The sequence below is a fragment of the Chiloscyllium plagiosum genome, unplaced genomic scaffold (genome assembly GCF_037043375.1).
Source record: "Chiloscyllium plagiosum isolate Xiang-an unplaced genomic scaffold, Cpla_swu_hap1 HiC_scaffold_20, whole genome shotgun sequence".
Taxonomy (NCBI): domain Eukaryota; kingdom Metazoa; phylum Chordata; class Chondrichthyes; order Orectolobiformes; family Hemiscylliidae; genus Chiloscyllium; species Chiloscyllium plagiosum.
Window position 1 is genome coordinate 17,748,841 of NW_028270158.1, and position 25,558 is coordinate 17,774,398.

At 38.8% G+C, this 25,558-nt stretch overlaps 1 protein-coding gene and 1 long non-coding RNA gene across 12 annotated transcripts in view; one reads left to right on the top strand and one right to left on the bottom strand.

Moving 5' to 3' along the window:
• LOC122560812 (uncharacterized) overlaps positions 1-25,558 on the bottom strand; it is a 44,388-nt gene that overhangs the window by 1,301 nt on the left and 17,529 nt on the right. For 2 of the 6 annotated variants that reach the window (XR_015760537.1, XR_015760538.1), the window contains exons 2-4: positions 19,373-19,427; positions 19,043-19,146; positions 5,839-5,920 (exon numbers count right to left, since the gene is read on the bottom strand). This is a non-coding gene — a long non-coding RNA (uncharacterized LOC122560812). Of the gene's footprint in view, positions 1-4,811; positions 4,948-5,838; positions 5,921-19,042; positions 19,147-19,372; positions 19,428-25,558 lie in introns of those variants that run through there. The other 4 variants (XR_015760540.1, XR_015760542.1, XR_015760541.1 and 1 more) reach the window with 3 other exon arrangements.
• Positions 4,304-24,347, top strand: LOC122560811 (bifunctional apoptosis regulator-like). Of its 6 annotated transcripts, none has more exons than XM_087997703.1 (10): positions 4,304-4,646; positions 5,764-6,950; positions 7,067-7,199; positions 11,713-12,044; positions 13,362-13,560; positions 16,768-16,934; positions 17,562-17,706; positions 18,508-18,684; positions 21,621-21,820; positions 23,410-24,347. In XM_087997703.1, exons 4-10 carry the CDS (start codon positions 11,767-11,769, stop codon positions 23,600-23,602), a joined length of 1,359 nt encoding a protein of 452 aa, XP_087853829.1. In that variant the 5' UTR covers positions 4,304-4,646; positions 5,764-6,950; positions 7,067-7,199; positions 11,713-11,766; the 3' UTR covers positions 23,603-24,347. The 6 variants fall into 6 exon arrangements, with proteins under 6 accessions (XP_087853829.1, XP_087853831.1, XP_087853832.1 ...); XM_087997705.1 differs by having other exon boundaries at positions 7,067-7,194; XM_087997706.1 differs by lacking the exon at positions 7,067-7,199 and having other exon boundaries at positions 5,764-6,853.

Below are 25,558 nucleotides of genomic sequence, written 5' to 3' on the forward strand. Positions count from 1 at the left end.
TCTAAAGATTTTGCTGTGGGTCAATTTTAATTGGACTTCACAACAAGGTTTGAGGAAACATGAGGAAACTATGTGGAGTTTGCACATTCTCCCCGTGTCTGCGTGGGTTTCCTCCGGGTGCTTCGGTTTCCTCCCACAGTCCAAAAATGTGCAGGTTAGGTGAATTGGCCATGCTAAATTGCCCGTAGTGTTAGGCTAAGGGGTAAATGTAGGGGAATGGGTCAGGGTGGGTTGCATTTCGGCAGGTCGGTGTGGACTTGTTGGGCCGAAGAGCCTGTTTCCACACTGTAAGTAATGTAATGTAATCTAATCATGTCACTGTCTTTTGTTACAAAGGTAAAATAAGTATGGACTATTTTAAAAAAAGTTAGGTAGGACAGGAGTACAGTAAGAATAATTTGATTCATTTTGCCTTCTTGTCAGTGACAGCATGGATTTTGTTTTATTATAAGGAAGGTGTTTAGAAAAATGCATTTTAAAATACATTATATATTATGATTTGCCACAGTCAGTCGACCTAAATTATAAGTTTTACAGTTTAGAATGAGAGGGCATTAAAAGCCTCCATATTAAAAGCTTTTCAATACTGACTTAATATATTTTTAAGTGACAAGGGTGTAGCAGATTATGAGAGGACAGGCAGGAAAGTGTGGTTAAGACTGTCAAATTAGCCACAATCTAATTGAATAGTAGAGCAAGCTCTTTGGGCTTAAGGAATAATTTCTGCTCCTATTTCTTATGATTCTTATATTTTTGTGAAATAAATGCTGTGTATGATTCCAGAAATCATAAGCTGATGTTACATTTTTTGCCACATATTTGCAACACCCAGTAGTGGGAAAAATTAATGCCTGATTGGTTCTGGTAAACTTCAGTTTTGCTCTGTAACTAACCTGATTGACAGCTCCTAGACTCATCTTGCAATTAATGAGTAAAGAAATGGACCCCAATAAAAAGAAACATGGTGTCTCTGATGAAACGCTAACATGTGAATTAATTTATCGACTGTTAATTTAAAATCCTGCTGACGTCATTCACATATATTACTGTTTATGGTATATTGCTCATTAGGCAGCACTTTTGACCCTCAGTCAAAAGATAAAGGGTTCATTTGTTACTTCAGGTAATTTAATTTTATTTATTCACTCATGCAACCTCAGCATCACTGGCTGGGCCAGCATTTATTGCTCGTCCCTCGTTGGTCTTGAAAAGGCGATTGTCTTCTTGAACTGCTGCAGTCCATGTGATGTAGGTAGACCTGCAATGTGTTTAGGGTGGAAATTCCAGGATTTTGACCCAGCGACAATGAATGAATGTTATATATTTCCAAGTCAGAATGGTGAGATAGCTTGAGGGGAACTTGCAGATGATGGAATTCACAAGTACCTGCTGCTCTTGTCCTAGGTGGAATTGGTCATGGATTTGGAATGTACTGTCTAAAGATCTTTGACAACTTTTTACAGTGCATCTTGTAGACAGTACACACTGCTGCTACTGGTGTCAGTGAAGGAAGGAGTGGATGTTTGTGGTTGTGGTGCCAATCAAGCGGGCTGATTTGTCCTAGATGGTGCTATTGCTACAGCCAGGCGGAGGTGAGTACTGTAGATATTGGAGATTAGAGTCAAGATTAGACTGGTGCTTGAAAAGCACAGACAGCATCTGAGGAGCAGGAAAATCAACGTTTCTGGCAAAAGTCCTTCATCCTCATTCCTGATTAAGGGCTTTTGCCTGAAATGTCGATTTTCCTGCACTATTGGTGCAGCCCTCATCTGGGTAAGTGGGGAGTATTCCATTACACTGCTGACTTGTGCCTTGTTGATGGTGAGCAGGTTTTGGGTGCTCCCGAGGTGAGTTACTCGTTGCAGTATTCCTAGCCTTTGACCAGCTCTTGTTGCCACTGTGTTTATATGATGAGTAAAGTTGAGTTTCTGGTCAATGGTACATTTCCAGGATGTTGATAGTGGGCGATTCAAAAATAATGACACCATTGAATGTCGAGGGATGATGGTTAGATTGTCTCTTTTTGGAGATGATGATTGCTGGCATTTGTGTGGCATGAATGTTATTTGCCACTTGTCAACTTAAGCCTGATTATTATCTAAACTTTGTTGCATTTAAACATTGACTGCTTCAGTATCCAAACAGTCATGAATGGTGCTGAATAATATGCAATCATTGGTGAACCTCCTCACTTCTGGCTTTATGTGAAGGGAGGGTCATTGATGGGGCTGCTGAAGATGGTTGGACCTCGGACACCATCCTGAGGAGCTGGTGCAGAGATATCCTGGAGCTGAGATGAGTGATCTCCAACAACAAAAAACTACATTCCTGTGTGTCAGGTATGACTCCAACCAGTAGAGAGTTTCCACCACTTCCCATTAATTCCAGTTTTGCTTGGGATCTTTGATGCTACACTTGATCAAATGTGGCCCTGATGTCATGGGCTATCACTCCCTCCTCACCTCTGGAATTCAGCTCTTTTGTCCGTGTTTGAACCAAGGCTGTAGTGAGGTCAGGAACTGAGTGGTCGTGGTGGAACTCAAACAAAGCACCACTGAGCAGGTTATTGCTGAGCAGGTGCTGGTTGATAGCATTGTTGATGACACCTTCCATCGCATTACTGATGATTGGGAGTAGATTGATGATGTGATAATTAACCAGGTTGGATTTGTCCTTCTGTTGTGTACAGACATATCTGGGCTATTTTTCACATTGTCGGATAGATGCCAGTGCTGTAGCTGCATTGAAACACTTGGCTAGGAGAGTAGCAAAGTTCTGGAGTGCAGGTCTTCAGTACTGTTGCTGGAATGTTGTTGGGGCCCGTAGTCTTTTCAGTGTCCAGTACCTCCAACCGTTTCTTGATACTACGTGGAATGAATTGAATTGGCTGAAAACTGTTATCTGTAATGCTGGAGGAGGCCAAGATTGATCATCAATTCAGCACTTCTGGCTGAAAATTCCAGCAAGTACTTATTGGAAGTGCCTTTTTTGAACAAGATCTCATGGTACAATCTCAAAAAAGAACGTGGGAATAAGAGAGCCATATTCCTTGTATATTACCCAATGATTATCCCTCGAGCAACAGCAAGATTTTCAGATTATCAGCTTGTTGCTGTTTGTAAGGTATTACTGTGCTATAATTAATTTCTGTTGTTCCTTCTTTATAATGGTTACTATATGACATTGTAACAATCATAACTGTTCAAAAGTATTCCACTGACTATAAAGGGTTTTGTCGATGGAAAATATCACATAAAGATCATAGCAAAATACTGCAGCTGCACAAATCCGAAATACAGCCAGAATATACTGGAAGTACTCAGTAGATCTGGCAGCATCTGTGGAGGGAGAAGTAACGTTTCAGGTCACGGCCTTTTTTCAAAACTGGGATGATTTGTAGATATATATAGGTTTCATAGAAGTAAATGGGGAAAAATAGAAATCAGCAAAATGTTAACATCTGTAACACAGATGGAAGATAGGAGACACTAAGTGGCAACGGTGGAGTATTTCTAACACTTCTTCGTCATGAAAAGTCATGACCTGAAATAGTAACTCTGTTTTACTCTCTATAGGTGCTGCTGGAGCTGCTGACTATTTCCAGCATTTCTGTTTCCAGCCGAGGTGGCAACAATTTGAAGAGTCACTGGAAATTCGAAATTCTGCTTTTCCTCTGCACATACTGCCAAACCGGCTGAGTTTTTCCTTCAATTTCTGTTTTTGTTTCAGATTTTCACCAGATTTTTACAGCAGTCTTTCTCGAGTTTTGAGAAGATTTGTAGCTCAGGTTGAGGTTTTGGATGTAGGTTTGCTTGCTGAGCTTGAAGGTTGATTTCCAGACCTTTCGTTACCCTACTAGGTAACATCTTCAGTTGGCCTCAGGCGAAGCAATGCTGAAAATTCCTGCTTTCTATTTATATGTTTGGGTTTCTTTGGGTTGAAATGACATCACCAACCCAAAGAAACCCAAACATATAAAAAGAAAGCAGGAATTTTCAGCATTGCTTTGTCTGAGGCCCACTGAAGATGTTACCTAGTAGGGTAACTAAAGGCATGGAAATGAACCTTCAAGCTCAGCAAGCAAACCGACATCCAGCAGTCAGATAAAAGCAAATTACTGCTGATGCTGGAATCTGAAACCAAAAGAGAAAATGTTGGAAAATCTCAGCAGGTCTGGTAGCTCTTTTCTCTCCTTACAGATGCTGCCAGACCTGCCGAGATTTTCCAGCATTTTCTCTTTTGGTTTTACATCCAGCAGTCTTTCTGTTCCGATTCCTGATCTCTCGGAAACTCCAGGCCACGTTTTGTTTCTTCCCATCTCCCAGCGGCACCAGGGAAAGCCCGGACGGGATCGACTTTGGAGGGGGTCGTGGTGTTGGCCAATGAGCAGCGTCCTCTCTGATTGGCGTGGGCGGTGACCACTCACCCTGGGGAGCGCGTTTAACCGCTGGGAGTGATTCGTCAGGCGGTGCAAGGCGTCGCCCACAACGTGCCAAGAGGGCGGGGCGTGGTGACGCGGCGACCTTTTGTTATGGGCGGGGCAGGCGACCAGGCTCCACCTGAAGCGTTAATGGCGGCCACAGTGGAGAAGATGTAGTCGATGGGAGATTGAGTTGTGAGAGGGTGACGGTAGTTGGTATCGAAAGGTGTGTGTGATTTTGCAAGGGTTATTTACTCAACAAATGGAGTGTTTCCCCGTCCCCGTGGCTCCTGTTGGTCTTGTGGTGTTCGTGTCCATAGCCTTGAGACGGTTTATTTTCAGAGAGAATTTATCAGGAGTTACTCACAGGCCAAGCCCACATCATTCTCGCGATCTGCAAATGCCACGGCTTCTATATTATGTAATCGGCAAACAAAACCGTCCTTTTTACGTTTTTCATGCAGTTAAGGAAGGTTCGATATTTGTTGTACTATCTGTTATAAGTTGGTACAGAGGAGGCATTTATCCTGTTGAGAGAATTTAAATTTCTATAAATCACTTGTGCTCTTTACTTATTATGCTTCTTTATCCCATTAAAGAGTGTACGGGAGTGAATCGAATAATTATGTGACTGTCTGAAGTTAAAAGCAACATCTGAACTTAAAATCTCGATGTTTTGGCGGATGGCTTAAAAGCTTTGATTTTTTGTTTGAAAATTGGGTCTCCGGTACTGCTGGAAATATTGGGGTTTATCTTTATAGTCTTGATATTTCAAAGCTTTTTGCAATGTAGTGGTCATTGTAAAGTTAAAAATCATACTATGCCAGATTATAGTCCAACAGGTTTATTTGAAAGCACTAGCTTTTGGAGCTCTGCTCCTTCAACCACCTCATGAAGGAGTAGTGCTTCCAAATAAACCTGTTGGACTATAACCTGATGTTGCATGATTTTTAACTTTGTACACTCCAGTCCAACACCAGCACCTCTAAATCATGGTTATTATAATATTTCACAGAGGGTGATGGTGTGTCTGCAATAAGCTGCCAGAGGAAGTGGTGGAGACTGATTGATTCAATTACAACATTTAAAAGGTGAATAGGAAGGGTTCAGAGTGATATGGGCCAAATGCTGGCAAATGGGACTAGATTTATTTAGGATATCTGGTTGACACATGAGTTGGGCTGAGGGTCTGGTCAGTGCTGTATATCTCTGACTCTAGGCAAATTGATTATGTAACTTTGCTGTTAAATCCTTGATCAGTATGTGTTTGAATTATGTTAGTTTTTTGCAAGTTAATTATGTTCTCTTTTCTGTTGTCATGGTCTTGACTTTTTACTTTCTAGGTCAAAAATATCTCTAGATGATTCTGAACTAAATTGATATGAAGATGTTAGAGGTACAATAGAAAAAAAAATCACCTTGAGTATTACTTGAAGTTGAACCACGTCTACAGACACAAAAATAGTAGCTGCTGGAAGAGCTCAGCAGGTCTGGCAGCATCTGAAGAGAAATCAAAGTTAATGTTTCATGCCTGGTGACCCTTTCTCCGAACTGAGTCAACCAAAAGACATGACCAACTATCAACTAATTCATCATAACATTGTGAAGTTATTGATCTTCTGTGCAATTGAAACACTCCTTTGCAATTTTTTTTTGGAGTCTTTGTCCCTAAGCACAAATGTTTAGAAAAGGATTGATTTTTGATTTGGGGAGAGGATTTATTGTTTTATGATCTGATAAGAAACGCTTGTCTCAGTTCATTTATTTGCACAAGATAATGTCGAGTGCTTACAGTTTGTGATTGATGCTCTCAAGTTCTTGATACTTTTATAGTGTTTTAGCAACAACACTTCCATAGAAAATAAAAAATTGATGTTTCTTAAGCACTTTCATCTGTGAGATTGTTACTATCGGCTTATGGTCTATATACAGTGCATGGAAGTGTTTTAAGTTGGCAAGGGAGGGGGATGTGATTTGGCATGGAAGGTATAAGAGCCATGGGAAAGAATGGGACCAAAAATTGGCATGAACATGGCATGGGGATCGACTGTCGGGCATTCAATGATCAAGAGCATAAAATAGAAGTAAATAATGTGGACAAATGGTGGAGAACAGAGGTGGATCTTTTTAAATAGCCCACCCCTGCACGTGGCTGTTCCTATCTGCTTCAATTTCTTTCAGGGAGAGGTGAGCCACACTCAATAATGCATGCGCCTCTCTCTCGTTTGTTCATTCACTCAGTCTGATGTGGCATTATCTGCTGAAGAAACTCAGTGGATTTGGCTGCACCTGTGGGGAGAGAGTGAATGAAGGCTATGAAGGAGAGCCATATCGAACTTGAAATATTAATTCTGTTTCTCTTTCCACAGGGGCACCAGATCTCCTGACTGGAGTTACCTGCTTTGGTAGAAACAATCTGACCCAAATTCATTTGTAAGAATAGTAGGCTAACTTGAGTTTCCTGATCTTAGTGCGATTAAAAAAAATTTAAACAATTATTATTTGGATCATAATCAAGTTCCAAATTGAGGTTGGTACTTACTATCTAATGGCATATTCTTCCATTGTACTGGTAATGAACTGCAGAATTATTTTTCCTTTGAACATTAGAATGGAGATCACAACTGCCTATTTGTGGTAATCCAGGTTGATCTGTGGTGTCCTGGCCAACATTCCTTGTACAAGTAATCTCAACCAAAACCTGAGCAACCATTCAGCAACCTCCATTACTGCTTTAGAATGTTGCTAATCCAAAATGATTATATTTAGGCTAGGTAAGGTAAGTCACTGAATTTCAATGTAATTTGTTGCCCGATGAGTTGATATTTCAGCACATTAGGGCAATATATAAAAGGAAATATTTATTACTACCAGATTTATTTTTGATGTCCTCTAATACACTGTATAAGATTGATTTAGGCATAAAGTAGTACTCGTAAGTTTGCTCGCTAAGCCGGTGGTTTGTTCTCAGCCGTTTCGTCACCATGCTAGGTAATGCTATCAGTGAGCCTTCGGAGCAACAGTGGTGTTCTGTCCTGCTTGTTATTTATCTCTCAGTCAGTTGTGGTGGGTGATGTTATTTCCAGTTCTGTTTCTGAGCGGTTGGTAAATGGGGTCCAAATCTATATGTTTGTTCATGGAGTTCTGGTTTGAATACCAGGCCTCTAGGAATTCCTGTGCATGTCTTTGTTTAGCCTGTCCCAGGATGGATGTATTGTCCCAGTCGAACTGGTGTCCCTCTTTGTCAGTGTGTATGAATACTAGTTATAATTGATCAAGTCTTTTGGTGACTAGTTGGTGCTCATTTCTCCTGGAGGCTAGCTTCATGCCTGTTTGTCCAATGTAATGTTTGTTGCAGTCCTAGCAGGGTATTTTGTTTGACATTCATTCTTCTGGTTGTTGGTACGGGGTCCTTTTAAATTCATCAGTAGCTGTTTCAGTACTCTGCCATTAAAAGGAGTAGATGTTTTTGCTCTTGTATTGAGTTACGCTGCCAAGCTTGTATTTCCTGTTTATAATTGACACTGGTTCTACAAATGAGTGGCTTGTTTGGTCATTTCAGGGGTAGTTAATACATTGTTTTGAATTTTGTTAGCCAGACAGGGTATACTGGCAAGATGTCAGCCAGATGAAAAAAGTTTTGTCATTACATAGGTAATTTTATATACAAAAATTGATGACCATTCTGGATTTGAATTCTGTTGTCTTGTATTGCAGACTGCAGTCTAAATCCAGCTAGTTTTGCTTACCCTGCGAGTAATCATAACTGCTCTTGCTGGGTGTGTCCACAGTGCAAAATTGGCAGCCCAACAAATGGTCAAGCTCATTTGGGGGCCATGAAGGTGCCAACTGAGAAACTGAGTAGTTAAACAAAGAGAGCTATTTGTTTAAGTCTTTTACAAAATTTGTCCTTGCATTCTTGACAATGTTCAAAGTAATTTTTATTGATGCAGGATATTTATTCTGAATTGCAGGCAAAGTTTTCTATTTGTGTTTGAACAATCCAAGCTTCACTGAGTTTAATGTAACTTCTCAGCTTTTGAATTCATTCTTCGAAAAATAAAGACTTTTCTGGAGCTTTTTTAACCTGCACTGATGCTTGTTTATGTATTTGTATCCTGAAAATGCTTTGTGTGTTTAAAGCTTTCGAAGTCTTATTTTCAAAGGAACGGGTCACGGTCTTATTTCTCTAAACAAAATGCACCACTTAACGGTTTTTTATGTTGAAATGTGCTTGCTTATTTTCCAATTGTTTTTTAATGTTGTAGGTGGTTGCCGTCTGCCACTGTCATTTCATACCTGGTACCCTTTTTAATATAAATATAATCCAAATGGATGAGAGGAAAGTCTAATTGATACCTGGATGTCCTTTTTTAGAGCAAATTCCCACTGGTTCTGATCCCAAGTGACAAACTTGGTTAGATCATACAGGATCGAGGGAGAACTAGCTATTTGGGTACACACCTGTCTCGCCGGTAGAAGACAGGTTGTGGAGGGTTGTTTTTCAGACTGGAGGCCTGTGACCAGCTGCGTACCACAAGGATTGATGCTGGGTCCACTGCTTTTTGTCATTTATATAAATGACTTTGATGTGAACATAGGTATGGTTCGTAAGTTTGTAGGTGACACCATACAGTGGACAGTGAAGAAGGTGATCTCCTGAGTACAACAGGATCTTGATCAGATGGGCCAATGGGCTGACGAATGGCAGATGGAGTTTAAATTAGATAAATGTGAGATGCAGCATTTTGAAAAGTGCAGGACTTATGCACTTAATGGATACATTGTGGGGAGTATTGCTGAACAAAGAAATCTTGGAGTGCAAACTCATAGTTTCTTGAAAGTAGAGTTGAAGTAGATAGGATAGTGAAGGAGTGTCGTGTGCTTGCCTTTATTGGTCAGTACATTGAGTATAGGAGTTGGGAGGTCATTTTGCAGCTGTGGAGGAAATTTAGTAGGCCACTGTTGGAATGCTGCGTGCAATTCTGGTGCTGTATATTTCTAATGCTATGATTCTAATTCAAAACAAAGTACATTAAATTAATACCAATAAAGATGGTTCTTGTGGATAATGACTAGGAAAAAGTGTTTTTTCTTATTTGAGGCATACAGAAAGGGTGACATTAGCAAGACTACATTTATTACCTGACTCAAAACTGAGCTTTGTAGTTTTTTTTAAGGGCATTAGGAGTCAGCAGACTGTGGTGAAGACTGATGGAGTAATTTGCTGTGACAGCAATGCTGCATTTTATTTACTAGTGCTGGCCAATGATGTAAGCACATATAATGAATTCAGTTTCAAATCTTCGTGTTGTCTGACTTGAATTCACCATGCAACTTCTGATTCCAATACACAACTGCCCTACTTAGCGAGGTATACAGTATAAGTAGAGAAGCATTGCCTTTTTGAACTGGATCCATATATGGCCAATGAATAAATAATAGTTTCAGCAAGGGCAAAGAGATGTAATTCTCCAGCCCACATGTTTGAGGCAGTGGATCAGTGTTTCCTTAAGTTCAGGTAATTAAGTTGAATGTGCCATTTAACAAATGCTCAGAAGTACTGTACTCCTGAGTGCTAAATATGGAAAGAGTAATTAACTTTTTTGGCTTTATTCATTGAACAGTGAATGAGAAGTATGTGGATTTTTTTTGTTGCAACGAAAAAGATGATCCAATTAGCTACTTGGACTGTTTCCTTCCTTCCACTAAACTGCTGGGTCTAAGTGTATGCAAGGTTAATCTCTCTTCCCACCTTCTCTCAAATGCCTTCTCTCATTCATCTTGTTGTTCAATGCACCACCTGTTCTTGATTCTGTTCTTACGGAAGTTCTGACTGCATAACTTCCCTTCACTCCCAATTTAGTTATTAGTAGTTTTATGTCCTCAATACTGGATTGTTCCCTTCACCTTCAAATTGGCAGTCATCACCCTCTCCATTTTTAAAAATCAAGTATTCCTCAACCCTTCCATCTTTACAAGTTAACCAAGCTGTAAGCTGGCTTTCTTCAGTCATCCCAAATCTGTCCTTCTTTTGTTTGCAAAACTTCATGTTGGAGTTCCTCTACTTAAGTTTCTGCCACTGAACTGAAATAATTCCTGTCAAAATCACATGATATTCTACATGATTGTGACATAGGTAAATTATACTTTCTTGACAAATCTGCAGATTTTGTGCCAATCTGTCTCTGCTATCATCGGGCTGGCTGAGACTGCACTTAAACCTGTTTCTGCTCTTGTTTGTCCACTCAGCCAGAAAATTGCCTGTAATGGTTTCTGTTCCTCTACCCATCAACATACTGCTCATGATCAAATCAGAAAAGCCTGGTTTCCACATGTAGACTGCCAATATCCAGCTCTTTCTCACTTCTTGATTTCCCTGCTGTCTCTGATCTGTCTACTCTTTTGTCTGACATCCAATATGGGGTAAAAAAAAAATTGTTCAGCTAACTTTTGAGAAGCCAAAAGCCATTGTTTTCAGTCATCTTAACCAAAAGCTGTTCCCTATTCACCAACATCTCTCTCCCTGGCAATGGTCTGAGCCTCAAGCAATCTGTTCAGAGCCATAGTATTATAATTAACCCCAAGAAGAAATTTTGACCATCATTTGTAAAACCACCATGTTTGTTTGTCTCCACATTTGTAACATTTTTGACTTTACCTTTGACCAGCTCATCTTTCTATCTACGCCTTTGTTAGCCCTGACCTGACTATTCCAGTGCTCTCTTCCTGCTTCCCACATTCTACCCTCAAAAGTTGAGGTCATCCTGAACTCTGCTGTGTTCGAACTGTAATCAAATTACACTCCCATCATCCTTGTGTTTGCTGATTTATACTGGCTCTTGGATAAGCAGAATCTGCATTTTAAAAGTTCTTGTCTTTGTTTTCAGTACCTTGACTAGTTTCAGTTCTCCCTGTCATTGTAATATTTTCCAACTGTCCAATACCCATCTGTAATTCCTCTGCTCTCCCATTTGGGGTTGTTGTCCACCTGTAATTTCTATCATTGTTATTGGTGTTCATGCTGTCAAGAGATGAAAATTTCAAAATTCCTCCTGTCCGTCTTACCTCAACTTTCTCCTTTGGGGATTGTCCTTAAAGCTACTACTTTGACCAAGTCTTTGGTGATCTTGATATGTGGCAAAGTGCCCAGTTTGGTTTGGTTTTCCCCAAAGTGCCTTTGGATGCTTTATTACTTTAAAGTTTTCTGTAAAAGCAAGTTGATGTTGAAACAAGTAATGCCATTTCCTGTAGTTGGTAATGAAAATAATAATATATACCTTTTATTGCAGTTTCCCCATGCTGTGATAGGAAAATAAAGTCTACAGAGCTTCTGTTGTGATCAAATGGAGGGTGATGTGGGATTCCGCAATAGGCAAAAATACAAGGAACATAGAAAGCTGCTGGAGAACAGTACATTACCGGAACCATCCTGTCAACTGTCTGCCAATGAATTTTCCTGCCATTGCTGCTATGAAATATTAGTAAACCCAACTACTCTAAACTGTGGACATAGTTTCTGTCGACATTGCTTGGCACTGTGGTGGGATGCTTCCAGGAAAACAGAATGTCCAGAATGCAGAGAAAAATGGGAGGGGTTTCCTAAAGTTAACATTGTTTTAAGGTACTGTCAAATTTCAATGCATTCTTGTCTTCAAAATGCCTTTCAGATGCTAAGAATAAAAAGAAATTAATTCCTGTTGCATGTAACAAAATGCTATTCATAATTACGTAATTCATTTCATTAATAAATATTCTTAGTTTGGATTCTGAGTGGGAATGTGCAATCAACTACAAAGTTTTTCAAGTGCTAGTGTTTGCTTGCAGGACCAGAATTGCACAACACTTCATTGTTGTCAGCCTAACAAAGGTTAACTTAGTTTTAGCTGACTAATAGCAATGTTGTTGACTGCAGTGACAAATTTAGATTTTGTCAATGTAAAACTCTGCTAATACATTTTTTTGGGATCCAAAGCGACAGCTAAAATCATGTTGTGGTGGTGCTGCCTCCATTGTTACCTTGGCCAATTATCATGATCACTGATAGGTAAAATGTTTTAATCTCCTTGTTCTATTGATAAGATCTTTAAAATGCAATTACTGTAGAAATATTCAGCTCATCACCAAGCGTGACTGTCTGTCTGTACTACAAAATTCTGAAGTTTATACAATATTTTCTAATCCACTTAGGACTCTGAAAGACTCTTTGTATTTCCAAAAATGTCAATTGAAAATGGTTGTGTTTGCACCAATCTTAATGATCCCTGATGATTCTGGCCATGAAGTTGCTTAAATAAATACTCTACTTCTATATTCAATATATGCAAGTGCTTTTCTTTTACAAGCTGTACATGAACATTATCAAGTTTCTTATGGAATATAACTGACAAAGCTCTAACTGTGACTCCCTGTTCAATTTATGGTAATTGTTATACTCATTCATTTGTAACTTTGCAAGTCTTGATCCGATTCTCTGCTTTTTTCCAAGTGTTCTCATTAAGTACAATTCTACCTACAAACACTATGGTAGGAAGCAGTGGGATAGTGGCAATGCCTCTGGATTACTTACCAGAGGCCAAGGTGAATGCCTTGGTGTGTTCAAATTCCACCACAGCAGCTGGTAAAAACTTAACATTGAATAAATTAGGATTATAAGGCTCATCTGTGACTGAGCCATGAGTAGTCATTAAAAACCCATCTGATCTGCCCCTTCCAATAGTAATCTTGATTCTTAATTGCATTTAATATCCATTTAGTTCAAGGGCATTTAGGGATGGGTGACAAATGCTGAACTTGCCAGGACTTCCTGAACCTTGTACAAAATTCAGCTGGGGCTTCATTTTGTTTCTATCATTTAAAAACAATTAAATATTTACATGTCTCAATGTCATGCATATTTGCCTTCTCTTCTCCTAATCCCCATCCCATCTCCACTTTTCAGGGATGCTGTTGAGAAGTTGTTCCCTGATGATGTTAAACGACGACAGAAGGAGACACAGAACGACATAAAAATCTCTAATAGCATTTTGGCTTTCCAGAAATATGGTAATGAACAGTCAAGAACTATCAACAACTCGGGGCAATGGCGACGAGGAGGTGGCTTTTTCTCAGGAGTGCTAACTTCTCTAACTTGTGTGGCAGTAAGTATCCATTTATGATCCTGTTATAATGGTTTGTGGTATTTGCATCCTGTTAAGTAGTTAAATCACCATTGGTTTGTACAGTGAATGTTTTTTAATTCAATAATATTTTCCAATCTTGTAATTTGATTGCTAAAGTTACTGAAGCATATATAATCAGTTTTATGAAGTTCTTTTTCATTGGTAGAAAAAAAGTTAGTACCCCATTTGCACTTTGGGTGTCTTCTACTAAGTAAACAGACTGATTCTGCTTTGGAGAAGACCTGTTCAAGGGGTAATGATTTTTCCATGTGATATTGTTTCTTAATCTTCCTGTTTTTAATTGTTTTATCAAGTTTGGCATATAGCTAAATAGTGTAGAAATTTAATTGCAATATATAAATTACAATTTGATAGACATTTTTTAAATACTGTTAAAAGTCAAATTTAAAGAGAACAACTTTTTTGCTCACTTAGCATTAAATTACTACTGTGTGAAGAACCTCACTTTTAAAGGCAGTGTTTTCCTTCTTTATGCAATATCTGACCTAGTTTATCTAATAGTCCCACATTGTTTGTCAAGTTTCAGAACCGTAGCACTTGCTAAGTTAAATACTATTGAGTTGGTTACCTAGTCCATAAGAACAAGGCTATTTGGCCCTTTCAAGTTTGCTCTACGATTCAATTGGATCATTTTCTGTTCTATGTTCCAAATACCCCATCTGATCTGAAATGGATGTAAGTTTGCTCACTGAGCTGCAAGGTTTGTTTTGAGACGTTTCATCACCATACTACATAACATCATCAGTGAGTCTCCTGTGAAGCACTGATGGTATGGCCTGTTTTTTATTTGTGTTTAGGTTTCCTTGGATCGGTAATTGCATTTCCAGCAGTGATCTAAAGATACCTAAACACACACAAAAAGCGGGCCCTATCACCAGTGCTTCACCAGAGCCTCACTGATGATACCTAGTTTGGTGATGAAACGTCTGAAAATGAACCTTCCAGCTCAGCGAGCAAACGTATATCCAGGACCTTAACCTGAGCTACAAATCTTCTCTCTCGCTGATCTGTAATCTGATTCTCTTGCCTAACAGTTTTTTCTCACTCTGCATGAAAAGGCTGATACATGCACGCACACACGCACCAATTTTAAATCTTATCCCCAGGTTTTGGGCGAGTTTGCAATAGGAGCCCTGCTTTCCACATCTGCTTTGTCTTGACCATGCTTATAAACTCTAAGCAGTTCATCCCTCACTCTTCTAAACTCCAGTGAAACTAAATCCAGCCTGTCCAACCTATTTGCTCAATTTACAAAGCTATCCCCAAGACATTTACACCCCAATGTTCTGTTGTTCATGGATTGGAATACCCAGATTCCTCGGCACCTCTAAATTTTGCAGTCATTCTCAGATAAAATAAAACTGCACTTTTTTTTATTTTTCCTGCCAATGTGAGCAACATCACATTTTCCCATTTTCACTCATCTGCTATAATTTTGCCCACTCACTTAACAAGGATGCAGATCAACATGGAGAGAGAATATCATCTTCATATTTGCCTACCTATTTTTGTTCGTAAATTTAACTGTCATTATTATCCACTGTTAACACTCCATTCTTACTCCCCTTTGTGTCCCTCAGCCTGTCATAATTATAAATTGTAAAACAATGAGGGCTAGCACAGACCCTTGTGGGACTTGCTTGTCATATCCTGCCAATAAAAAGACATGATCCATCCCATGCATACTGTTTTCTGCCAACCAGCCAATATGTTTAATATATTGCCTCTTGTATCATGAGGTCCCACTTTGCACAATTTCCTTGTGCATGTCATCACCTAGAAATTAAAGTACATTATATTAATGGGTTTCTCTTATTAACAGCATATTTTACTCATTCAGAGAATTGCAGTAGATTGTGTGCAATAGAACCGTCTTGCCTTCGCAAATCCATGTTAACTGTTCCAAGTGTCCTGTGAGAACCTGATTGATTCTAAAACCTTCCCCACTACAGACATCAGTAGTTTCCTGTTTATTGCCTCCCTCCATTCTTGTTAGAGGGGTTACGTTTACTCCTTTCTATTGTCATGGACCTCTTCCTGCATCTAATGAATTTTAATCAATTTACCATCAACCGCCTCATTAGCTACCTCTTCAGGACCTTAGGATATTACTTTCGCTCCATCGGTTTACTCGGTAACTTTTTCCTGGCGATTCTAATTATACTAAGTTCCTCTCTTCCTGCAACTTCCTGATCTATGGATACGACTGGAAACTCTTTTTATATCCTCTGAGAATCAAAATATTTATTCATTACAGCTATCTTGTCACTATTATCCACTGTTAACACTCCATTCTTACTCCCCAGCAAACCTCAATTTATATTCCTCAATCAGGTACTTATAGAAACTCTTGCTATCTGGCTTTGCATTACTCGTTTGATTCCTCTTGTGCTTTAATTTGTTTTTTCCATCCAGATTAACTTTTTAATATCTTCAAAGATTCTTTATATTGAGTGGTCATGGGACATGCCACTTTGCACACTTGTATGCTTTTCCTCAAATTTACTCTCTTTAATTACTTTAACCTTGGATGGTGGGTCACCCCTTTGACAGTTTTCTTTATTGTTGGAAAGTACTTATTCTGAGCATTCTTAAATATCCCTTTAAATGCTTACTATATTTTTAAGTGAAATTAGAAAAGGGGTTTATTATTTGCCGGGTTTATTATTTGCAGGGTTTTATTCTCAAATGTTTAGTTTTCAATTAAGTGAGTTTGACTGCAGTGGTATTTAGACTTTCTGCTTTTGGTTATTTGTTGTGCTCTGTGCTGATAAATTTCCAAATGTAAGAGATGTGAATTAGCAAAGTTTATAAATGATGGCTGGGGATCTGTGCACTCAATTTTACTATAGTTTAGTTGAATGGGAGGAAGGCAACCATAGGTTAATCAGTGCACAAGTAAAATTCCTGCTTAAAGTGACTTGTGTTTCCTTTTTAATTTTTAATGAACTATGTTATTGTTTGTTTCATGTTAACCTAATTCCTGCATTCTTCGGCTTTAAACATAATGAATCTAAGTGTGTAGTATCAAGTTGCATTTAATAAAACATACTGGACATTGGAAATTATGAAGGCTTAAAGGTAGGACATTAAATAGTGATGCTAATTAAATTGCTCTTACAGGGGCATTAGCACTGAAGTTCTTTGGCTACCTCTTTGTTCTAGGTGGTGTTTCTAGTTTATCTCTGGAGCAGAGAAACTGAACAAGATCTTTTAGTACACAAACCTGTGACTAAATGGACTGCAAAGGAAGTGACACTCTGGTTAGAGCAGTTGGGCCAATGGGCTACTGTTTACAAGGAAAGGTTTTTACAGGAAGAAGTTAATGGAAGGTGAGGTTTACCTTATAAATCCAGCTATGCAAGCTCCTTGCCCCTAGTGCAATTCAAGTGCAGTTCACCCAATAGCATTGAAAGGAACTTTAGGATGTTTCTGTCCTATATTTATATATCATAATAAATTAGAATCTCTATTTGTCATACACTATATATCTCCAATCCAAACTGTGAGCACTTAAACTGTCTAAGTTGTTGAACTCCTCTTCTTACGCTATTCTTCATATAAGATTTGTACAGGAAATTGCTTTCCTATTGAAGCCATTTCCTATTGTGCAGCACTGCTAGTCAAAAGTGTTTTGTGCCAAGGTCTTCCCTGTCAAAGACCTGGGTGTTTGGAATTAAATTTATATCCAGTATATGTAGTTTTCAGAAGATCGTTTTTAACTAGAATTTAGTGGATTAAGGGGATCCAAAGTAGCAAGATTCTGAATAATTTAAAGATTTAATCCTAATCTATACAAAAGGAAACTGATTTAATCTTTCAGATGACGTTATACCAGAGCGGTTTGGTGTAGTCAAAATGTTGAAGCCGATTTGACAAGATTTAGTTAATTATGTTGTTGAAAATCTCTTGTCTAGATTGTTCAAATATCTTCTGTTCTTCCATTAAATGTATTTCAGGCTATTATTGACTCTAGGTGAAGAAGAGTTTTCAAAGCCTCCTTTCAACATTGAGAGAGAGCTTCATAGAAAAGCCATACTCATGGAATTGGACAATGTGAAAGCACTTGGAGTGAAACCCCCTCAGAATTTATGGGAATACAAGGTAACTCTTTTTGAAATTAGATTGCATACTTTGGAAAAAAACACCATTATCAATGAATGATTTTGATGGAGGCTATAAATGTTAATCTGAAGTTGGCCTCAGATTTGTTCAATTTGAAGTGCATTTTCGGTATCATTTAAGATGCATAACACTGTAGTTCTCTTTTAAATTGATTACAGTTGTTGTGGTTCTGTTCGCCGAGCTGGAAGTCTTTGTTGCAAACGTTTCGTCCCCTGGCTAGGCGACATCATCAGTGCTTGGGAGCCTCCTGCGAAGCGCTGCTTTGATGTTTCCTCCGGTGTTTATAGTGGTCTGTCCCTGCCGCTTCCGGTTGTCAGTTTCAGCTGTCCGCTGTAGTGGTTGGTATCTTGGGTCCAGGTCGATGTGTTTGTTGATGCAGAGGACTTTGACAAACACATCGACCTGGACCCAATATACCAACCACTAAAGCGGACAGCTGAAACTGACAACCGGAAGCGGCAGGGACAGACCACTATAAACACCGGAGGAAACATCAAAGAAGCGCTTCGCAGGAGGCTCCCAAGCACTGATGATGTCACCTAGCCAGGGGACGAAACGTTTGCAACAAAGACTTCCAGCTCGGCGAGCAGAACCACAACAACGAGCACCCGAGCTACAAATCTTCGCACAAACTTTGAATTGATTACAGTTTTTGACTTAGATTATATTCTAACAGGCTTATTGGTGTCCTCGGCTAACACTTTGTGTTTTTATTTAACTAAAATTAACTAAATTTAGTTTTTTTTTATTGCTGTCGAATCCAAATACTTACTTTTTCAGGCAATGCATGTAGGCAAGTCACTGTTTCTGCTGTATGCACTGAAGAGCTCTCCACGGCTGACCATGCTGTATCTCTACCTGTTTGATTACTCAGAAATATTTCTGCCACTTATTCACACCATTTCTCCTGAGAAAACAGAGATGACTGAGGATGCAGATATTTTTCGCAAGTACTGGGTAAGAAGTACAGGTATTTTGTTGCTTAAATGAAACAATCATTTACGAAATAACCTATTTATACTAATGAATTTATTTAATTGTTAATGTTTTTCTTTTCTGCTGTACCAGAACCTTTAGCGACTAAAGACGTAGAAATTAATTCCTTCAGTTATTTTCTGAACCTTATGCAAAGGTGAAAAAAATTGTGCTTTTATGCTGAGTTGAGAATTAACTTGTTCAAGATTTTTAGGTTTAACCCCTGATAAAGTGTGTAGGATCATCACCTTTCTGGTTATCCTATCCTTTATCTACAGCATCATTTGGCAACTTGAAAGCTTTGATTTCTTCTAAACTAGTGTTTAGAAGTGTACTGTACCTCTTTAAGAAAATTAAAAGCTGGCAGAACTACCTGTCAGCACCAAGTGTTCTGGACAAGATACAATGTAACCTTTTGGTCCAGCAGCTAGTGTAGCTGGTTACCTGGAGACAAAAAAAAATTCAAATTAGGTCAACAGTTTAAATTATACTATGCAAAATACCAACTGCAATCCAGTTTGAATTTAGTATATTGAAATTTAGTATATTAAAAGCCATTGACATAATCTGATGCTTTGGGGAAAGACTCGGAAAAACTGAACAGTTGGAGGAGAACTGCCAAAAGACCAACAGATGTAGGCTGCTAGTCAGAACTCTGAGAAGTACCTACCTGTGGAAGGAGTTTGCACAGAGGAAAAACATCAACACCGACCTGGAAAGCACACCTACAGAGGAAAATATAAAGAGAAGATTTGACTGCTGGCTGGTTTTGAAATTTGTATTTTACAGTAAATCTTAATCGGGGTTTTATTGGACGAGTATTATAGAAGGGAAAGTGAAAGATAGGTTAGAGGAAGGAGTTGTAAGTAGTTAATTATTCTCTCTTGTACTTTAAAGTTGTTAATTTTTACTACTTAGCCTCTTGAATTTTCACAGATTACTGCATGGGATAAATCTTGTGTTGCTGGTTTAAAATTAATGGGCGTGGGGTTTACCCCGTGTTGTAACACTAGGTTTTCTGTTCATTTTTAGTGGGAATGTCTTGGACCTTTTTTTTTTTTGTTGATTTGACTTTTCGGTATGATTTGCAGGCCATCCATAAGCTCTCCTCTCTCTTTCTCTCCCCCCCCGCCCATCTCATTTCTTTCTTGCTTTTTGATTTCCTCTCAAATGCTGCACTCCCTGATTTGCATTAAAAATGCAAAGTAAAATGGAACTTCCATTTTGTTGGTCATGGTTGTGCTGTGAGATTTGAGTGGTACTTTGGCCTGTTTCCATTCAGAGATCTAGAGTTACCATTTTCAGCTTTAGTAGCATAAAACTAACCATCCTAAGTGGGAGATGCAAGCCATTGGATCTAGGAAGTCAGTCAGAAAATTAATTGCTCTCTTGTATTCTCTCCATTTTCTGGTAGTTGGTTTACCAAAACTGCACTTAGACTCAGATGTACAGCATGGAAACAGACTCTTCAGTCCAACCCGTCCATGCTGACCAGATGTCCCAACCGAATCTAGTCCCTTTACAAAGGAAGGAAATTGGCTTTGTGGCTCTCACCTGTACTTGAACAGCAGATTCAAGAGCAACTGCTGGATCCTGCTTTTAGAAGTTGGCAATGAGAACACTAAAGTAAAACTTTTAAGTGGAGCTTTGAACACCTGGATATGCACAGAAAGATGGAGTTGATTACAATGGGATCTTGATCAGATGGGCCAATGGACTGAGGAGTGGCAGATGGAGTTTAATTTAGATAAATGTGAAGTGCTGCATTTTATGAAAGCAAATGTTAGCAGGACTTATACACTTAATGGTAAAGTCCTAGCGAGTGTTGCTGAACAAAGAGACCTTGGAGTGCAGGTTCATAGCTCTTTGAAAGTAGAGGTAGGTAGGATAGTGAAAAAGGCATTTGGTATGCTTTACTTTATTGGTCAGTGCATTGAATATAGGAGTTGGAATGTCATGTTGTGGCTGTATAGGACGTTGGTTAGACCACTTTTGGAGTAGTGTATGAAATTCTGGTCTCCTTCCTTTTGGAAGAATGTTGTGAAATATGAAAGGGTTCAGAAAAGATTTAAAAGAATGTTGCCTAAGTTGGAAGATTTTAAGCTGAGGAGAGGCTGAAGAGGCTGGGGTGTCCACCCTGGAGCATCTGAGGTTGAGGGATGACCTTCGAGGTTTATAAAATTGTGAGGGGCATTGAAAGATTAAATAGTTAAGTCTTTTCCCAGGCATGGGGGAGTCCAGAACTAGAGGGCATTGATTCAGGGTGAGAAGGTAAAGGTATAAAAGGGACCTAAGGGGCAATTTTTTCATGTAGAGGGTGGTGAGTATATAGAATGAGATGCCAGAGGACGTGATGGAGGCTGGTACAATTACAATATACAATAGGGAGCTGGATGGGTATAAGAATAGGAAGGGTCTAGATGGATATGGGCCAAGTGCTGGCAAATGGGACTAGATTAGGTTGGAATATCTGGTGGGCATGGATGAGTTAGACTGAAGAGTCTGTTTCCGTGTTGTACACCTCTTTGACTCGAAGACTCGTACTCCAATGATCTCAGTCATGATTGCACCTATAAAAATGCATGTTTGTCTCCCTATGAGTGACCATCTCCGAATGTCAGTTGATTTTTTTGAGTCTCATACATTTTAGAACAGATTGCAATTCTCATCATACGATATCCAAAGGTGCTGCTTTTTGACATTGTGACTTAAGATACTGGGGCAAGTAACCAGGTATAGTTGTCTTTTTATTAACAAATGTAAGTAGTTTGGCATTGTATTTGTTTACTGAATTGCACTGTGTGTGTGTGTGTGTGTGTGTGTGTATATATATATATATATATATCACTTATGAAAGCTCTATTTATGGATTTTGATCAATTTGTACAGTTATTTAACCATTTTTCTTTTCTAAAAAGTCTGATGATATCAGCTTGAAGCAATGGGCTGAGTTCCTTGTAAAATACTCCCTGATGCCATATCAGTTAGTTGCTGAATTTGCTTGGGATTGGTTGGATATGCACTACTGGACGTCACGTTTTATCATTGTGAACGCAGTGCTTCTATCAGTCCTGGAAGGCTTTGCATTCTGGAGACTTTGGATGAGAGGAGGATTCAGGTATGTAAAAGTTGAAGCTGCTACTTTTGTGATGGTAATGAGGAACAAAGTAATTCTGTCCTGAAACTGTTATGATACTTTGAGTCTTTTTCTCTCCCAAAATGGCAAAAAGTAATGTATTAATAGGCAGCAAGAAAGGACTTGTATTAAAAAATCAAGTGCAAGGTGAGTAGTATTCTGTAAAGAATGTGTATTTGAAGTTCAAAAATTTGTTTAAATTGTTTTTAAATTTTGATTAATTTAAGTATTAATCAGAATTCAATCTTTTTTTAGATTAGATTACTTACAGTTTGGAAACAGGCCCTTCGGCCCAACAAGTCCACACCGACCCGCCGAAGCGTATACCACCCAGACCCATACTCCTACATTTACCCCTTCACCTAACACTACGGGCAATTTAGCATGGCCAATTCACCTAACCTGCACATTTTTGGATTGTGGGAGGAAACCGGAGCACCCGGAGGAAACCTACGCAGACACTGGGAGAATGTGCAAACTCCACACAGTCGCCTGAGGCGGGAATTGAACCCGGGTCTCTGGCGCTGTGAGGCAGCAGTGCTAACCACTGTGCCACCGTGCCGACCCAATCTTTTTTATTCACATTCCTTTGTTTGTAGAATCATAGCACCCATAGTGTGGAAGCAGGCCATTTGGCCCATTGAGTCCACATTACCCCATTTAAAGAGCATCCTACCAGAGCCACCTATCCTATCCCTGTAACCCTGCATATCCCATGGCTGATCAACCTAACCTATATTTCCCTGGATGCTATTGATTATTTTAAAATGCATGCTTTCATGTTTGGCTATTGAACTTTCATAAATGCACCCTAATATAAATCCTGAATGATGTTTTGTTATTTAATTCTTGTCTTCATTGATACTTCAGCACTGAACGTTAGCTATGAAATCTTCCATCTTTGCCCAGCTCTCGGTGACTACCCTTGCATGCCTGGCTATCCAAATATAGCCAGTATATCTGTATCAATGGCTTGGCTTTTTTCCCTCTGGCACAGATACTTTCTGATTCACAGAATAATCCGTTGCTGCATTCTCTGCATCTACAACAGTAGCGATGTCATCAATGATGTGGTACTAGCTTTCACCATGTATGCTAACAAATGCTGTTGACTTGTTCACCATCTGTGCTTTTATCTGGTTGTTTCACACCAAATTTGGAATGGTTCACAACTTGAAGTTGTCATCTTTATCGACTCTTCTATGTTGTGAACTGATTCTATTCCATTCCTTTCTGTGGTCACCGTCTTGGACCACCTATCCTATTCTAAGTTTTCAGCGGAGCTGAGGCTGGACTGCTGGGTGGCGATGCAGGCTGATGCCGACAATATGAATTAATTTGTTGCACTGGTTAACGGTATCTTGAAGGACCCTCCTTCTCAATCTCTCTCCTGCCCTGAGGTTGGGTGGCTTTTGTGTTAACCACTATTAATTGTCTCTCTATTGAAAGCGCAGCCTAAAGTCCAGTAGGGCTGTGAGACATTATCTTTTCAATATTCCACATGCAATTTATTTTACAGCTTTTAAACCTGTTCTATGAATTGGGCAAATAATTGCGATGTTCTCTTCTAGGGCTATTCCTCAGAAAATGTGGAGTCACTTCTGGAAGGTATCAAGCCAAGGAATCCTTGTTGCTATCTTGTGGCCAATAATTCCTCAATTTGTTTGTGACTGTTTATTTTACTGGGCTTTGTACTTCAATCCAATCATAAATATTGACCTGGTAGTCAAGGAAGTCCGACGTTTAGAAACTGAAGTCCCATGAACATTTGTGATTGAAATGGTGCTTCAGGATAACTATTATAAGAATAACTGTTAAGGGTGTACATCTTTGTAAATACATTTTCATAGTGTCTAGATACTGTGTTTGCAAACAGATTGAAGCAAATGTTCAGAAATTACTGTATAATTCAGTTTAAAGAACTGAAATCTTAAATCTGTTTCTGTTTCAACTGTGCAGAAGTTAATATGCTATGACTATTGATTGACTATCATTCTGTCAGAATATTATTCAGTACAAATTACTGCAAGCAACTGATTTCCTGTAATTATAACTTGTCTGAACATGTTTCCTCCTTTCAAACTTCGCCCAGGAAAACCTTTTTTTTCCATCTGGGGGAGGTCATCTTGTATAAATCACTAATGCGTGCAGTTCTGCAAACTGTGTACACAAGTCACGTTTGGTTCCTTGTGTGTCAAGGGCTAAAGTACATCATGTATCATAATGTAAATTGTGGACAGAAGACAAAATTTCAACTCCTGTATTTAACATCTGTCTTATTTATTTAACTGAATTTTTGAAGTTGAATATGAAATTGTGAATTTTTGTAATCAATTTGCTGAATATTCTATTTTTACATTTCTTTTATGGCTAATCATACTGGAATACTTCATTGTTTAATTGGTAAAGCTGGTTGAATGTGATCGGTAACCTGCAATCTTGTTTCCTACCATTGAAATTGTCAACTTCTGAAAATAATTAAATTGAGTTTTTTTTTATATGCCTAAAAGTTGACTTTTTACAGCAGATTAAAATTGTTGCTTGATTGTCACATGCAAAAGAAGATGCAGCAGGTCTTATGGTATTTGAACAGGTTTGCTTGATGTTTCAAAGACTAATGCAGGTCATAGTGCTATTTTCTATAGTGCAGAGGACCCATTATAGCACAATGGAAAACAGCTATAGAAAATTCTACTGTAGAAGATCACTAGTAGAAAAATTGCTATATCCATTCAGTAGAAAGTGTGTTATCCAAACAATTGCCACAATTCATCAATTGTGTTATAGAAATTCGTACTGACAATGCGTATTCTAGCAGAACGACCTGTAGGGGTTTCATTTTTATTTCTAACATTTTTTCTATTTATGTTCAACTGTGTACCGAATCATAAAATTATACAGTTCCAAAGAGGCCCATTGAGTCTACATTGACAAAGAAGCTACTCTAATTCTACACAAGCCCACTTTTCAGCATTTGACCCTTGCACTTGAATGAATGACATTTTACATGCTCATCCAAGTACTTTAAAGGCTGTAGGTTTCCAGCCTCGACTGTCCTTCCAGACAGTACATACGAGATTCCCATCAATGGCCTCTGGATGAAAAATGTTTCCTTGAATAACCTCTAAACCTACTGTCTTTCACCTTTTTAAAAATTGTCCCTTTGTTATTGCCCCTTCAATTAAGAGGGTTAGCTGCTTTCTGTCCACCCTGTCCATGCCCCTTATGGTAGAGGATTTGGCTGTAAGAACTCTTCCTTTTTTTTTGAGGTATTTTGGGTGTTTGAACTGATTTCCTTGAATTCCAGCAGCAGTAATTACTGTCTTATAAGCTGTTGCATTGTTTTGGAACTTTGTGGGGAAAAACAAATCAAAACAACAGCACTTTTAAAAAGAAGGAACCGAGACAAAGGCAGAGACCACATGGTCAGTGAGAGAAAGAAAACTACAACAGCTGTCTGACACAGCAGTGAATCAGCACAGCTAATGCCTTTGCTGTTCGAATATTTCTGGACATCAATGTGCATCGAAGAAAAATTAACAGCGAAATTCACACATGACCTTTGGGGGAATCTGTGTGGGAGAGCAGTTAAATGTATGGTTTTTAAGTTTAACCTTGCTGTTTTTTAATATTGAGTAGAGTGGGTTCTTTTCGGTTAGATTTTATTGAGATCTGTCTCTTGATTAAAAGTTAGAATATAACACATTAGGTACTAAGCCA